A 14,655-nucleotide genomic window follows, 5' to 3' on the forward strand; every position below is an offset into this window, starting at 1 on the left:
AATTTGTCTATAATCATATAACCATAAAGTCAAATGAATAAGGGACTACACGTGTGAATTACAAATATCCATTTGCTGTGTGTTTATTGTGGAAAATAAATAATTTTCGTCTCAATTAGAAAAACCAATATATATTAGATATTTTACATAGATATTATACGTAAATAGAAGTACTTCTTAATATTACTCATTAGTTTAAAATTGTAGGTATTCTGTGCTGTTACGTTTGCTACGTTTAAATTGGGTTTGAGTTTTAAAGTTATAATAAAAATTTATGGACTTTACAACGCTTTATTTCGTAGTGATTATGTTCTTTGTGCTTATAAGAAATCTGTGGTCTAGTTATACAAAGTTTCCTTTTTGTAGTCTGTAAATTCTGTCTGTAAGTTTATTTGTAATCTGTATTTAAATATTAACAAACCGGCAGTGCCTTCAACAGCGTTTGTCTTAAAAATAAATAAATATATAGATAATAGATACTAATTGAAACATTACCAATAACCCTTGAACAGTTGAGCTGTGAATAGAAATGGCGGGAATTAAATCCTTAGCGGTAAGAGGAATTCGTAGCTTTGGGCCAGAAGAATGTGACGAACAACGTATTTCTTTTGAGAAGCCGCTGACTCTCATATTAGGGCAGAATGGTTGTGGGAAAACTACAATAATCGAATGCTTGCGATATGCCATAACAGGGCAAATGCCGCCGGGTAGTCGAAATGAATGTTTTGTACACGATGCTAAAGTAAACAGATCCACGGAAGTTTTGGCTCAAGTCAGGTTGAAGGTAAGGTTTTATTTTAAAACATAACCATATAAGAATACCAAAAGATATTTTTTACCAATCCCTATTTTTAACTAAACATGATGAAGACTGATCATGATTAAATTAATAAATATTTATAATTACTTCTCCGGTACCAAAAATTAAATGTTATAGAAAAACTATACATAAAAGATCTTTTCTCTATATCTTTTACAATCACACCTGACACCACCTTGCATTTAACAGTTTACTCTCTATAATGTTATAAAGATTTTATTTTACTATTAATTTAGAAAATATGTAAATTATAAATTTATGCTTATAGAATGATAAACAAAGTGGCCTGGTTATTCCTTAATATTCAATCCTAAATATCAGTTTAAAATTTATTTAATAAAGAGTTGGACACTTGGTGGCTTATTGTTTTTATTTTTGCAGATTGTTAATGCTAAAGATAAACAATTAGAAGTTTCAAGGTCTATGAAAGTCACAGCTTATCATAACAAGAAACCTAAGTTCCAGACTTTAGACACATTTCTTTCAGTAGTGGATGACAATGGTAAAACAAAGGATTTATCTTCAAGGTGCGCTGATTTGGACTTTATGATGCATGAAGAATTAGGTTTGTTATAGTAAAAGTTTTATAAGTGTGTAATATATAATAACAAACAAAATAAGCAAACCTTTTATTCCAAATAAATAATAATAAATCTTACAATAAATAATAACTATTTTGTTAATCAAGTTTATATTATTAATTTTTTTTTGTACAGCTCATTGGCATGTTTACATGTTTCTAACAGGTGTGTCGAAAGCTATCTTAAACTCAGTGATATTCTGCCATCAAGAAGATGCCAGCTGGCCATTAGATGAAGGAAAGAAAGTTAAGGAAAGATTTGATGAGATATTCGATGCTGATAAGTACAGTGATTGTTTTGATCGTCTCAGGAAAATAAGAAAAGAATATGCCACTAATATTAAATTGTTGGGTATGTTAATAATAAATCACTATTAGTACATGAATCTATTTAATTGTTAAGTTCAGAATTTTATTTGCTATAATAACAATTGTTTAATTCACTATTGTCTTTGACAAAGATAGCTATAAAGTGAAATTTAATAATATATTTTTTGCTCTTGATGCCATAATCATTTAATTAAAACCATATTTTATTTACTTTAGAACAAGGAGTAGCTCATTTAACTGAAAAAAAACAAGACTTGGATAAGAAGAAGCTAGACCTTGTGAACACTGAGAGCCGCATCTCTGAAGCTGAGCTTAGAATTGCAGAATTTTCTCAGGACCTGAAACCTCTTACAGAAAAAATCAATGCTATTGAAACATTGCAGAAGAATTTAATAGCTTTTGAATCCAAAAGGGATAAAATTAAAACAAGGTAAAAACTAGAGTTTTGTTTCAGTTACAATTTAAAGTTTAAATATTTAGATAATACAAATTTCTAAAAAAAACAATTATTTGCAGATTGGAACAAAATAAAAATGCAGAACAAGATTTAAAAAAATCAATTCAAAGTACTTTTGAAGGTTCACTAGCAGACCTCCAGGAGAGTATAGGTAACTACTATAATTATGTAAAATACATAAGTGAAGTATACTATTGATATTGGGTATAATTAAAAAAAAAACCTTAAATAATTTATTTGAAATTTGTTTTGTAATAAAAAATCATGTATAATTTCTTAAAGCTAACTATGGAGCAACTACAAAAACCAAACAGGCAGAGTTAGAAGATTCATACAAGAAGAACTTCTCATTTAACAAGGAAGAAGAAAGAATTGCCAATGAGAAGACATTAAATGAAGTAAAATTTAACAAATTAATCTTGTTGGAAAGCCAGAATCAAGATAAAATTGACAAAAGAAATGTCATGATTGTTGATACGGCCGCACTTGCTGGTAATTAGTATTTGTGATTGTTTTTTTACCTTTTCACATGACACTGAAATGACAGAAAATAAATATTAATTATGTTTTCAAAACATTTTATTACACTTATTGTCAATATTTCAATATTGGCTGCATGTCATCATACATACATGGACCGCAGCTTGTGATAAATATTAAATAATAATGTATTAAAAATAATCATGATATAAAATAAATCACTAATTTTTAATTCTATTATACATATAAGCTTTAACATTTACTTTATATATTTAATGTGTTCTAAAGGAAATATTGATTAGATATTTAGGCAAATTACACAGTTACTTTTAACAGCGATTAAATTGTGATGTTGTCACTTATCCTTAACATTTTCAATGTCGCGACACAGTCGCGTGATTGTCAAAATGGCGTTTGTATCGCCAAAAATAAGTCGCAGTGTGTAATCGGCCTTATATATGTATATTAGTAAAAGATACGTTTTTTGCTCACGCAACAATATTTAAGTGTAATTTTAATTTTAAGAGTTACAGTTAGAGAAAATAGAAACAAATGAACAAGTAGTAAATGGAATAAGTTCCATAAATGAGAAAATTGAAGAGTTACAGAGTAAATTGAAGGAAGAGAAAGCAGCGTCTGATGTAGAGGAAAAAGAACTTCAGAAACATATTGATGACAGTCGTGACGCTTTGGTTAGTTCTACGATTTGTATTTTACAACATTATTTATTTTCACAAATTATAATCCTAAGTTGAACAAAGAAAAATTGTTGCAAATAAAATAAAAAATATATATAAAAAGCTTAGCAAAAACACATTGTGACAGTTTTCATCGAAAACATGAGGTAATTACGCTAACGTGTTTTAAGAGCATGATATTTTCCAATTTTACACTTGTCCGACGTTTTTATATAATCTTTCTTGTTATTTGTTTAACCTCTGCTATAAAAATTTGTTATTATTACAGTCGCGTCACAAACAAAAAATATCCAATAAAGAATCGGAGATTCAAACAACGAAAAAAGAAATTGCTAAGATACAGAAACAAATAAACGAAGCAACAAAGTCTAAACAAAAATTAGAAGTTATAGAAGAAAAATTAAAAACAGCTGAAGAGTGAGTGAAATTGCATTTTTTTTATAGCATTTAAAATAAATTTTGAGTCTGCTTAAGAAAAGTTTAAAGATATATTAACCCTAATATTTTAATTTAAGAGATTATGAGAAAGCAGTCAATGAACTAAATGCCGAAGAATGTCAAAAAGAGATTACCAGAGATGAAAAACTTATGGAAGAACATGAGAATGAGCTTGAAAAACTTAGTGAAAAGGTATTTTTATTAGCAGCATTTACTCCTATAAGATTAAGATCACAGAGTTTAAATGTGTTGTCAAGTTTTAACAAGTTCCCAACTACAATGGTACCAGTACCATTCCGCGTTGTTTTAGGCTTGCGTTCATATTATATAGTTAATGATATATTTTATATTCTAAAATAATATACTATTCTTCTAGTAGTACAATGAAGTAAAGGCCTGCTTGGGTATTGCTAGGTTTATTATATATGTTATTAATATTGTTATGATATACATAGTTAAGAATAAAGTGAGCCAATTTTAAGTCTTTTTATTATTTAATAGGTTACAGAATTACAAAAGCAAAGTTCCAAACTGAAGGAAAAGGATATGATAGAAGAGTCATTCAAACAAAAAGAGAAACAATTAAATGTATTAAAAAATAAACATAAGACGGCAATTACAGAATTATTGGGAAGTATGCCCGATAGTAACTTTGCTTTAACAATCAACAAACTCGAATGTGAAATAAGGAATGAATTGGATTCAATGAAGAGCAAGATAACCGAGAAGCAAAACGAGGTAATTTTTAAATTATTCACGATAATATCATTTCATTATATTAGACAATATTATATCACGTAACAAAATCCGATATATATACGTAACAAAATCCGATAGTATTTTCATTCTTCTCTTTAAAAGTAATGAAGTCAAATTTTACAATTAATAAAAAATACCTCCTCCTTTAATTCCACTCGAATTCAGAATAAATAGTATTACGTTAAGTAGATAACGCGGCTGGAAGCGGATCGCAAGCACACCCGCGAGCAGCTGGGCGAGCGGCGCGACGAGCTGACGCGCGTCGAGGACCGCATGTACGCGGCGTGCGGCGCCCACACCTACGACGCCGCGCTCGACAGGGCCTCCGCCAGCGTCGACAAGCTGCAGGTTCACACTTGTTGCTTAGTACCTATTGTACAACAAAGACTAAATTGACCATCTCGAATTGAAGAAGCGTTTTTTGATGATTGAAAAAACCGATATTTGACATTTGTATAAAATATCATTTCGAATTTCAGGAAGAACAAAATGTGCTGCAATCGTCAATGTTTATCATAACGAAATATAAAGGACAAATTAAAGATAACAAATGCTGTCCTTTGTGTAATCGTGGATTCGACACTGAAAACGAGGTATGGCCTTTTCTTGTGTTTGTGTACAAAATAAACGATTACATATTTAACACTTGTTATTTCATATATTACTTTTTTAGGTTACAGATCTAATATCCCAGCTAACAACTCAAGTTTTAAATGTGCCGGCTAAACTGGAAAAGGTCACAGAGGAGCTACAAAGGGCTTCCGCTAAAAAAGATGACTTATTGAGCATGAGATCCCTGAACGACAAAATTGTTAGCCTAAAAGAGAAAGAAATACCTCAACTCGAAAAACGATTGAGTGACGTCGAGAAGGTAAATAAGAATTCAGAATTAAGTTATAAATAATTATACTATATCATTGTAGTTTTAAATTATAATAATAATTAACTCTTCATGAAATAATATACACTTAAAAAAAGACAATTATTAGAAATAATTAAAAAACCTAGAATTTCTAGACTTGTTTATATGTTATACATATACTGACGTTTTCGTCGTTTATCGTCTCATACAAGTACCGCTCGGACCCCGAGCACGAATTGATGAAGTAAATATCACTGATGTCGGTGGATATCCCTTCAGATCAAAATATGTTTCACCTCACATGGCTAACTAATACGCAATCAGCATATCTCTATGATATCTACGGTTACATAAGAACTATCGTTTTCGTTGTTTTCTACAGCAAATCTCAAGTCTGTCGGAGGAGGTGGAGGAGCTGTCGCTGAGCGCGGCCGAGCCCGAGCGGCGCGGGGCGGGCGCGCGCGCGCTGCTGGGCGACATGCCGCTGCTCGACCGCAGCGTGGCCGAGCGCGCCGCCGCCGCGCGCGACGTGAGCCTCGAACACTCTCGTTATTATATGTCGACCTATGCACAGCGCACAACTATTAAAACGTATCGCAGAATGTCCCATGACCAAAAATCCTTGTTTGAATCGAACACATTGCTACCTATTTATATATAAAGTAATATTATGCGGCGTCGGGTTGATTTCGAGCCGATATCATCAACGTTCACTAATATCTCCAAAAAGTTAAAATCAATTAGTATTAAATTAAATATAAAAATAAAAAAGTATTTTTTATTTGTAAATCTTAAATCAATGAATAGTAAACTAACAGTAATGAGATATAATTATTAATTCCTTATGCAGCTGGAAGCCATAAAGGCTAAATGCGCTGACTTCGTTTCGGACATTTCCCTGGATGACGCCACAGCCAAGCAGAGCGAGCTCCGTCAGAAGATCAGTGCGCTGCGGGCGAGCTCGCGCGCCGCGCAGTCGCAACTTAACGCGTACAACAAGCGCCTGCAGGCCGCCATCGACAAGAGGAATAAGTTAAAGGAAGAGTTGCTTAATATTCAGAAAAAGGTTAGTAGAGATTTATTAAATTAAATATTTTAATAACCTTACCGGTTGTCCCAGTTTCTATCTAATATTTTTAGTCGTGGTTTTGCTTCAGTCATTAGATTGCCTTTATCGCATTTATTTGAGGTCAGAGCAATGTTTTTCTAGTACTGCATTTAATAGAATTTGGATTTGGCTTCATACGAATTCACATCGGAAATGCTTTTACTTGTGGGTTGACGCGCGTAACTGCTCGATGGTTTATATACGCGTAACAAAAACACTACTTTCCTTGCTACTCATAATTCAATCATTTCATACAAATATTATTTTAAAATCCTTTTAAATTACCTATGCTCCTAAGGAATTCGAAATTACGGGATTAATCTTTATAATGTTTAATAAAGTATATATAAAACCTTATTTCAATGTAGGTACAAGAACTATGTAACTTGCAAGAGACACAAAAAGTAATGGAATCCAACGTTGAGAAGTTTATGAATGAACTGAAAGAGTTCAGAGAAGGTATAGAGCCCTTAGAAGCAGAACTCAAAGAAAAAGAAAAGACCAAGAGTGAAGTCGTGAAGAAGAACAGGTATTTAGTACAAACTTTGTCTTTTTTTAGATACTTATTTTAAAACTATTTATATGAATAAATTTTTATATATAGGATATATATAAAGAAAGCAGTCTCAATGCATATTATTTATTTAAAACATTTTTTTTATATTATAGGTCTGAAATAGATATGAAACACAGTTTCATAGTTAAAGTAATGAATGCGTATGAAAAGTTGAGGGCAATTGATTTAGAAATAAGACAGCATAAAGAAAGAAATCTTCAGAGAGAAATGGACAAAATTAAGGAAGCCAATGGGAAGTTACTTGCAAGACAAAAGCAAATAATGATTGATAGAGACACACTTACAAAGAAGATTGACAGTTTAAAAGATGAACTAGCTAAGCAAGAGGTGCTTATTGTTTTCATTTTATTGTAATCAACATTGCTATGAAAATAAATACAATTAAACACTTGTTTTAAAAAAATATGTTATATTGTTAATTTACTAAATTGTGTTGTATAAATTTATGAAATGTATTTGTTATGTTTTGTTTGTCACTTAAATAGATTTACAAAAGAAACTTAGAAGACAATTTGAAGCTGCGTACAGCACAAAAAGAGATAGAAACTTGTGAAAAAGATTTAGCAGATATTAAGAATAAACTAAGTGGAGTCAATGTGGATATGATCTCGGAAAAAGAACCTTTGATAATAAAACAAACCAAAATATTTAGGGAAAAAGCCCAGACAGAGGGTAAACTTGACGAACTAAAGGTATTATTCACATAAATTCTATTTATTTTGATAATTATAAGTAATTTATTAAATAGACAGTTAACTTATTTAAATGTTTTATATTTTCTAGGAAAGACTAAAACAAAATAAACTGGAACTAAAGAAATCACAGAACAAAGACATTGAAATAAAATACAGAGAGAAATATTATGAACTTCACATTACTAAAGCAATTGATAAGGACATTAGAGATTACTCTGTTGCTTTAGAAAAGTGTCTTATGGAATTTCATAGAGAAAAAATGGAAAATATTAATCTCATAATTAGGTAAATATATATAAACTATTATCAAAGTGTGTGCGAATTAGAAATCGTTCTACCGTTACCGAACCGAGGCAACTCGTTCGTGGAATCACTTATCATTAAGAAACTATGGTTAATTACATTACGCGAGGTGCGCATGCCAAGAAACATTTGAGCTTGTCAAAAAAGCGATAGATGTGGATTATGCTTTTGCATTACAATGCAACCCGTTTGCAACGGCTATTGAAGAACCAACAACAACCTGTAGGATGTATGTCTTCAATAGCCGTCCTGTTCCTCATGAATCATTTCACTTCGCGTCACGTCCATTGATGAAAACCGTATGAAATTCCGTTCTGTAGTTTTTGAGTTTATCGCATTCAGACAGATAGATAGACTCATTGGGAGGACTTTTTATTGGAAACTTGGAAAAACTTGGAAAAAAATAGCTTAAATTTGGTTATTGTCAGTTAGTGAATGTGTTATCAAAAGTTATATTAATTTTACATTGTTGTTGTTCTTTTTTCTTTTTTAACATACCTGGTATGTTAAATATTACTTGAAATTTCGGTTCGGTTAAAAACAAATATTTTAATGTTTATTATATAAAAATTTTAAAAAGTACAATTATCAATAAGAAAAAATCGGAAAATTATCAGTCATTAATCGACCCTTAGCTTGCCTATGGTTCATACGTAACTTTATGATTTGTAGATTACTAGGTGAAACTTACTATTCTTGTTACTTACAATAACATACACATTTTTTAGGGAGATGTGGAGAAAAATATACAGGGGTAATGATATAGATTACATTGAAATAAAGACTGAGGGTAGTATGACAGCGGATTCCGAAAGACGTAAATATGATTACAGGTAAGAAATTGCTTGTAATAATTTAGATCAAATGAAAATACATAATAATTATTGATCTATCCTTACGTTTAATTTTTAGAGTGATACAGTGTAAAAATGGTGTCGAGATTGATATGAGAGGACGTTGTAGTGCTGGCCAGAAGGTTTTAGCTTGTCTGATAATCAGACTGGCATTGGCAGAAACATTCAGTTCCAGGTATGTTAATTAAATTTCAAATTATAATTTTTTACATACTTTTACACTTACATATACAATTTTTACATAAGGTATGAATAATTCAAAAGTGAAAAATAATACTTTTTTGTAATACAATTACCTTATAAAAAATGAAATATTTGTCACTCAGTGAATATAAAATGTTTCAGATTTGGCATCTTAGCTTTAGATGAACCAACTACTAATTTAGATCAAGAAAACATTAAAAGTTTATGTTCAGCACTTGGTGAAATTGTCCAAGAAAGAATGACTCAAAAGAATTTCATGTTTGTAATTATTACACATGATAAAGAATTTATTGAATCATTAGGAAACATCGATAAAGTTACGCATTATTATGAAGTATCTAGAAATGAAGAAGGCAAATCTAGAGTAAAAAAAATAAGATTCTCGTAAACGAGTCAACAATAGTTTTGGATATACTTAAAGAATATTCAAATCTAACTTTCTGGGTTTTTTTTGTTATTATTAGTTTTTAAGCAGGCAAAGTGCCTTATATATTTTGAAATATAAGAACAAGTTAGGTTTTACAGAAATAAACTTTTTATATTACTCCTTTTTTTATTTAATAATTGTTTAGTATTAGGGTGTATAAAAAAAGCTGAGATGGCCTAGTGGTTAGAACGTGTGAATCTCACCCGATGATCGTGGGTTCAAACCCAGGCAAGCACCACTGATTTTACATGTGCTTCATTTGTGTTTATAATTCATCTTGTGCTCACGGTAAAGGAAAACAATGGAGGAAACCTGCATGTGTAGTTTCACTGAAATTTTGTCACATGTTTATTCCACCAACTTGCGTTGGAGCACCATGGTGGAAAAAGCTCCAAACCTTCTCCTCAAAACAGGAGAGAAGGCTTTGGCCAGCAGTAGGACATTCTCACAGGCTGTTAATTTTATTAGGGTATATAATCTTATCTGTGCTTATATTATCATCTGTCACGAAGATATTTTCTCTGGTAATCAACATAATCCTCTGACTTTATTACCTCTATCATAACTTTATTTGTTTGCATGATAGTTATAAAATTGGCAACACTGCCATGACCTGTAAATTAACGCTCCTTTTGTTTAATTAGACTCAAAAGGGCCCAGTGGACAGAAAAATCTGGATCTTAACCTAAAAGCGTAAATTTAAATAAACAATATGATGGTCATTTATTAAAATACTGCCTGACCTGACTTTATAAAGTATAATTATGTTATCCCATATTTTTTGGGAGATGCGGTCAAACTTTAGCGGTCTTTGATGAAGTTTATGAATAGGGATAGTAATATAGGTATATATTATTATTTTAGTGTTCCAGTTTGATGAGTAAGTAAGCCAGTGTAACTAAAGGCAGAAGGCTCTCTTATAATCTCATCTTAGTAAGGAATGGTTAATAAATGTATCTTACCATGCCAATATCTATTGTCGATGGTGACTACTAGTTGCCATCAGAAGGCCTGTTTGTTTGACCTCCTATTTTATACAAAAAGCCATAAATATTGAAGAAATACTGTCTATTGAGCCGATTTGATTGCTTACGAATTTAATTCTTGTTAGGAAATCAGTCAGGTTTGTTATTTTTCTTAAGTATATTTCCTTTTACAATATCCCTACTTTGACCACAAGTTTTCTGCAAGTTTACGTTTAATGTAACCAATTTTCTAAGCCTATTATTCCAAACGTACATAGTCACATAATTTAAATAAAAAAGACTAACTCTAGAATAAATTATTTAATATATTATTTTCTACAACCAAATTCGCCAGATATGTGCGGTGGTCATGTTTATCTATACGATTGACTGACAATTTATTTAGTACCTTAAGATTAAAAAGGTTTTTCCTTAAATAAGTGTATTGTTAAATATATATATATATATATATATTTTAAACATTTAGTATTTTATGGAGAACCATATACATTAATAAATATCTAATTTATATAATAAGGCCTGTAATAGTATTTAAGGGCTTACAAATTTCAGTTTGATCTAAATGTAACACTTTACTGTCTTGTAAAACAGTTAACGTAATTCCTAACAATTCTGCTACTTGACTTGAAGGAAAGGATTGTGACAGACATTTTGCTATATAAGGTACTAAGTCTTCAGTGAAACAAACACATAGAGATATAAAGTTTTGCTTTTCTATCTCAGTAAAAGCTTGTTGTTCTCTGTGGTAAAATGCTACTAATATTTGTGCAGCTTTATCAAATGATTTTTTAAAACCTCTGTACACATCTTTCACAATATTCAATGGTGCTGTCAAACGTAAAGAATTTAAAACTGTTAACATGCCATTACAATATTCTGCTAAAGGATAATAGTCTAACAAATTTTCAGGTGGACCAGATGCCATATTTTCATTTGGCGGTCTGGGTACATTCTTTATACTTGGTACTTTGTACGATTTCATTTGATACTCAAATTGTATGTCAACTTTGTCTATGCCAGTATTCAATTGCATTAAAATATTATTGCGAAACAAAGGTGTTAATACACATCTTAAATCTGCACCAACTCTGCCAAATGAAAGGCAAAGATACATGCATTGATTCAATAATGATTCAAAGTTTGATTCATCTTCTCTCCAAAGATCTTGGTTTAATATTTGGCTTAAGCTTTCCACCTGAAAAGAAAATTAATGAAATTTAAATTCCAACTGATATTAGAAATTGTATATTGTTATTGTTTATTTGTTTGTTCATATTTTTGGTATTTGATCATTATGAAATTTTACATAAATGTTGTCAAGGGTACAGAAAAGGACAAAAGGTACCAAACATCTGCCCACTCAAATTAAGATCTAATTACATATAAGGAATGATAGTATTATGTATACTTTGGTAGGGTTTTGAGCAAACACATCTGAGCAGTACCTACTCATCAGATTCTAGCACCAAACAGTAGGAATAAGTATAGTAGTGAGTAGCCAGTGTAGCTAAATGCACAAGAGACATAACATCTTGGTTCTCAAGGTTTTCAAAAAAATTACTTCAAGTTTCAGTTGTACAAAATCTTAATAATAAATGTAAAATGTGTTGTAGTTACTTCCCTGCTGGACTGGTTCAAATTGATTTAGTAAAGAGGAAGAGCTACAGATTTTTTTTTTATTAATAAAAAATTTCAAATATAATTCATATTTGAATGGAGACTCAACAAAGAGATGTACACGAAAAATAAGAGCATAATTATATACCTTTTGTTTCAGCCAACATGATAAAGCACTGGTACCACTTAATTCATCATCATTTACTTTTGACTCTTGAGTATCCGACAGAAAGATAGATTTGTGTTGAGTAATAACATTAAACAAGTGAACTCTATGCAGCTCTACTAATTTCCGCAAGACCTTCTCGGGCACTACAATAAATACAAAAAATATTTTTATTTATTAATAATTTTCTGCAGTTGACACAAGAGTTCTGAATTTAATCACTTTTAACTTTGTTTGTTTTATTTCACAATTTCTATTTAAGTTTTTTTTTAATAAGTTGAATACACAATTCAATTTATTATTAATACATTTAAATTATATTCAAATTAGTGCATCAGAGATTAAATTTCAATAAAGTAGAAAAATGGGCATACTTTCAGTATTTCTTGCATCCTCAAGTGCTTTGTCAAACCAAGCATTTCTTGCTTTTAGGAAATGTAAATGTAATCCATCTGAATTAACATTGCTTGCCTTTCCGGCTCCTGTTCTATTTTGTTCATCATCAGTAGATTTAAACACAGTATTTGCTCTACGTAAGTAACCTAGTATCTAGGAAAACATATAATAGTAATAAATATTTGAACATATATTTCATTAATATTTGATAAACTCTTGACTTACCTGTAAGCATTGAGGTAAAGGTAAATCATAATGTAATTGATTAAATAAATGATAAAGTGTTTCAAACCATAAAGTCATGATTTCACTGGTTGTACTCTGCAAGCAAACACAATATAATAAGTAATTTTAAAAAAATATCATTTACAACTCTATAAAGTTAGTATTTAGATTTTTTATTCTACCTGAACTATTGGTATTTCAGAATACCTTTTTGATAGATTACGAATAAAAGCAAAAATATCTAATGCACTTTCATAGTCTTCAGCATTCAGAGCTTCACGCATCAATGATGGTAGTTCTAATAGCTCCAATAACTTGTCACTTTGATTCCTTATGCTGCTATATCTCCTGAAATTTCAAGTGTCTCATACTAATTGGTGATGATGATTTTATTTTAACTCAAACAAAATACATAAAATAATTGAATAATTAATTATTTTGTTTGAATGTTCAAGTATCATTTATTTAAATATTCTAATTTTTATGATGTGGTTCATGTGGAAATTTATCTAACCTTTTTTCTTGAATAATATTTCCAGCTATTTGTGAAAAATTCTCACATTGTTGTACAAATTCTGGTGTTGAATCTAACAAATTAGCAAGTGACTCCTTAGATTTAACCAAATCCTTCATAATAGTTCGAGAAATATCAGCAGTCTCCACAAAAGTTTTATAATTAGTAAATGCTAAATCCTGTGTTTGTTCAGTTAAATGCTTCATCTCTTCGCTTAACCTATCAGGCTCACTTCGTACTTGATCCCAGTTTTGTGATCCCAATTTCTTTATATAATCAGTAATGTCACTAAAATATTCTGCATTTTCTGTAAAACAATAATATTATACCATTTTCTTACAGCCATCATTCCATTTTTTTAAGGTACTGTTATTGTGACTAGCAATACAAATATACAATAAATAAAGAAATAAAGTGTCTGTGCAATCAATACGATGTAAGCAGAAGATTTTGTCAAGATATATTTGAACAAAAATATATTACCCGTAGTAGAATCAGGAAACAGTAGTTGACATAAATCTTTTAATTCTTGAGTCATAATGAAAAACTGACGACTTTCAGGTAATAATGATTAATATTTAATAAAGAAAAAAGAGCTAGTTAAATAATAGAAAACATACAAAAGTCAAATAATTATTTAAACAAATTTAAATTATGAAAAAAAACAGACTGTAACCTGTATTCTCATTACGTTTACGTCAAATGTCAAATTGTCAATGTTGACATGTCAAACATTAGCATTTTTATCAATTGTAGGGTTACATCCTTTTAAATATTTTCCCCAAAAAACATTAAAATTTCTATCAATTAAATTGAGTTTAAATAATATAATATATTATAAACATTTTATAAAATTATTTTCATTTTTTATTTTGGAGTTAAACTGTAAAGTAAATTGAGCTTTAGTTAAATTTTGTTATAGTAAATAGCTACTGCGAATGAGCGTATGGGCCAACTGATGATAAGTGGGCACCAACGCCCATATTAGCATTGTAAGAAATGTTAACCATCGCGTACATCGCCAATACGCCACCAATCTTACGAACTAAGATATTATTGTCCCGTGTACCTGTAATTACAATGGCTCTAAAATAATTTGTTACGGAACAAATTATTTTAAAAATTAGTTGTTTCAAATTTCTGTTGATCTTATAGCAAG

At 30.3% G+C, this 14,655-nt stretch overlaps 2 protein-coding genes across 2 annotated transcripts; one reads left to right on the top strand and one right to left on the bottom strand.

Moving 5' to 3' along the window:
• Positions 1-425: 425 nt before the first annotated feature.
• Positions 426-9,710, top strand: LOC126773743 (DNA repair protein RAD50). Its single transcript, XM_050494852.1, has 22 exons — positions 426-784; positions 1,202-1,385; positions 1,567-1,752; positions 1,947-2,160; positions 2,247-2,338; positions 2,470-2,679; positions 3,193-3,359; positions 3,634-3,782; positions 3,881-3,995; positions 4,305-4,541; positions 4,752-4,910; positions 5,042-5,155; positions 5,236-5,433; positions 5,807-5,953; positions 6,275-6,490; positions 6,901-7,061; positions 7,202-7,436; positions 7,595-7,801; positions 7,893-8,089; positions 8,836-8,940; positions 9,020-9,136; positions 9,307-9,710. Exons 1-22 carry the CDS (start codon positions 530-532, stop codon positions 9,551-9,553), a joined length of 3,912 nt encoding a protein of 1,303 aa, XP_050350809.1. The 5' UTR covers positions 426-529; the 3' UTR covers positions 9,554-9,710.
• Positions 9,711-10,863: 1,153 nt separating this feature from the next.
• Positions 10,864-14,179, bottom strand: LOC126773749 (conserved oligomeric Golgi complex subunit 8). The gene is made up of 7 exons (XM_050494860.1): positions 13,980-14,179; positions 13,497-13,803; positions 13,165-13,330; positions 12,983-13,078; positions 12,736-12,910; positions 12,344-12,507; positions 10,864-11,773 (listed from the first exon to the last, which is right to left on the bottom strand). The coding sequence occupies exons 1-7, from the start codon at positions 14,032-14,034 to the stop codon at positions 11,084-11,086; spliced, it is 1,653 nt and encodes a 550-aa protein (XP_050350817.1). The 5' UTR covers positions 14,035-14,179; the 3' UTR covers positions 10,864-11,083.
• Positions 14,180-14,655: the final 476 nt, after the last annotated feature.

Source organism: Nymphalis io, chromosome 15 (assembly GCF_905147045.1).
Source record: "Nymphalis io chromosome 15, ilAglIoxx1.1, whole genome shotgun sequence".
Lineage (NCBI taxonomy): Eukaryota > Metazoa > Arthropoda > Insecta > Lepidoptera > Nymphalidae > Nymphalis > Nymphalis io.

What these genes read in the sequence shown, in the direction of transcription:
- LOC126773743 (XM_050494852.1), top strand. Translation starts at nt 530, where the DNA reads ATGGCGGGAATTAAATCCTTAGCGGTAAGAGGAATTCGTAGCTTTGGG. An exon ending in AGACCTCCAGGAGAGTATAG is followed by an intron (nt 2,339 to 2,469) that starts GTAACTACTATA and finishes AATTTCTTAAAG; the next exon opens with CTAACTATGGAGCAACTACA. An exon ending in TGCTTAATATTCAGAAAAAG is followed by an intron (nt 6,491 to 6,900) that starts GTTAGTAGAGAT and finishes ATTTCAATGTAG; the next exon opens with GTACAAGAACTATGTAACTT.
- LOC126773749 (XM_050494860.1), bottom strand. Translation starts at nt 14,034, where the DNA reads ATGACTCAAGAATTAAAAGATTTATGTCAACTACTGTTTCCTGATTCT. An exon ending in GGATGCAAGAAATACTGAAA is followed by an intron (nt 12,508 to 12,735) that starts GTATGCCCATTT and finishes TATTTATTGTAG; the next exon opens with TGCCCGAGAAGGTCTTGCGG. An exon ending in CATGTTGGCTGAAACAAAAG is followed by an intron (nt 11,774 to 12,343) that starts GTATATAATTAT and finishes TTTTCTTTTCAG; the next exon opens with GTGGAAAGCTTAAGCCAAAT.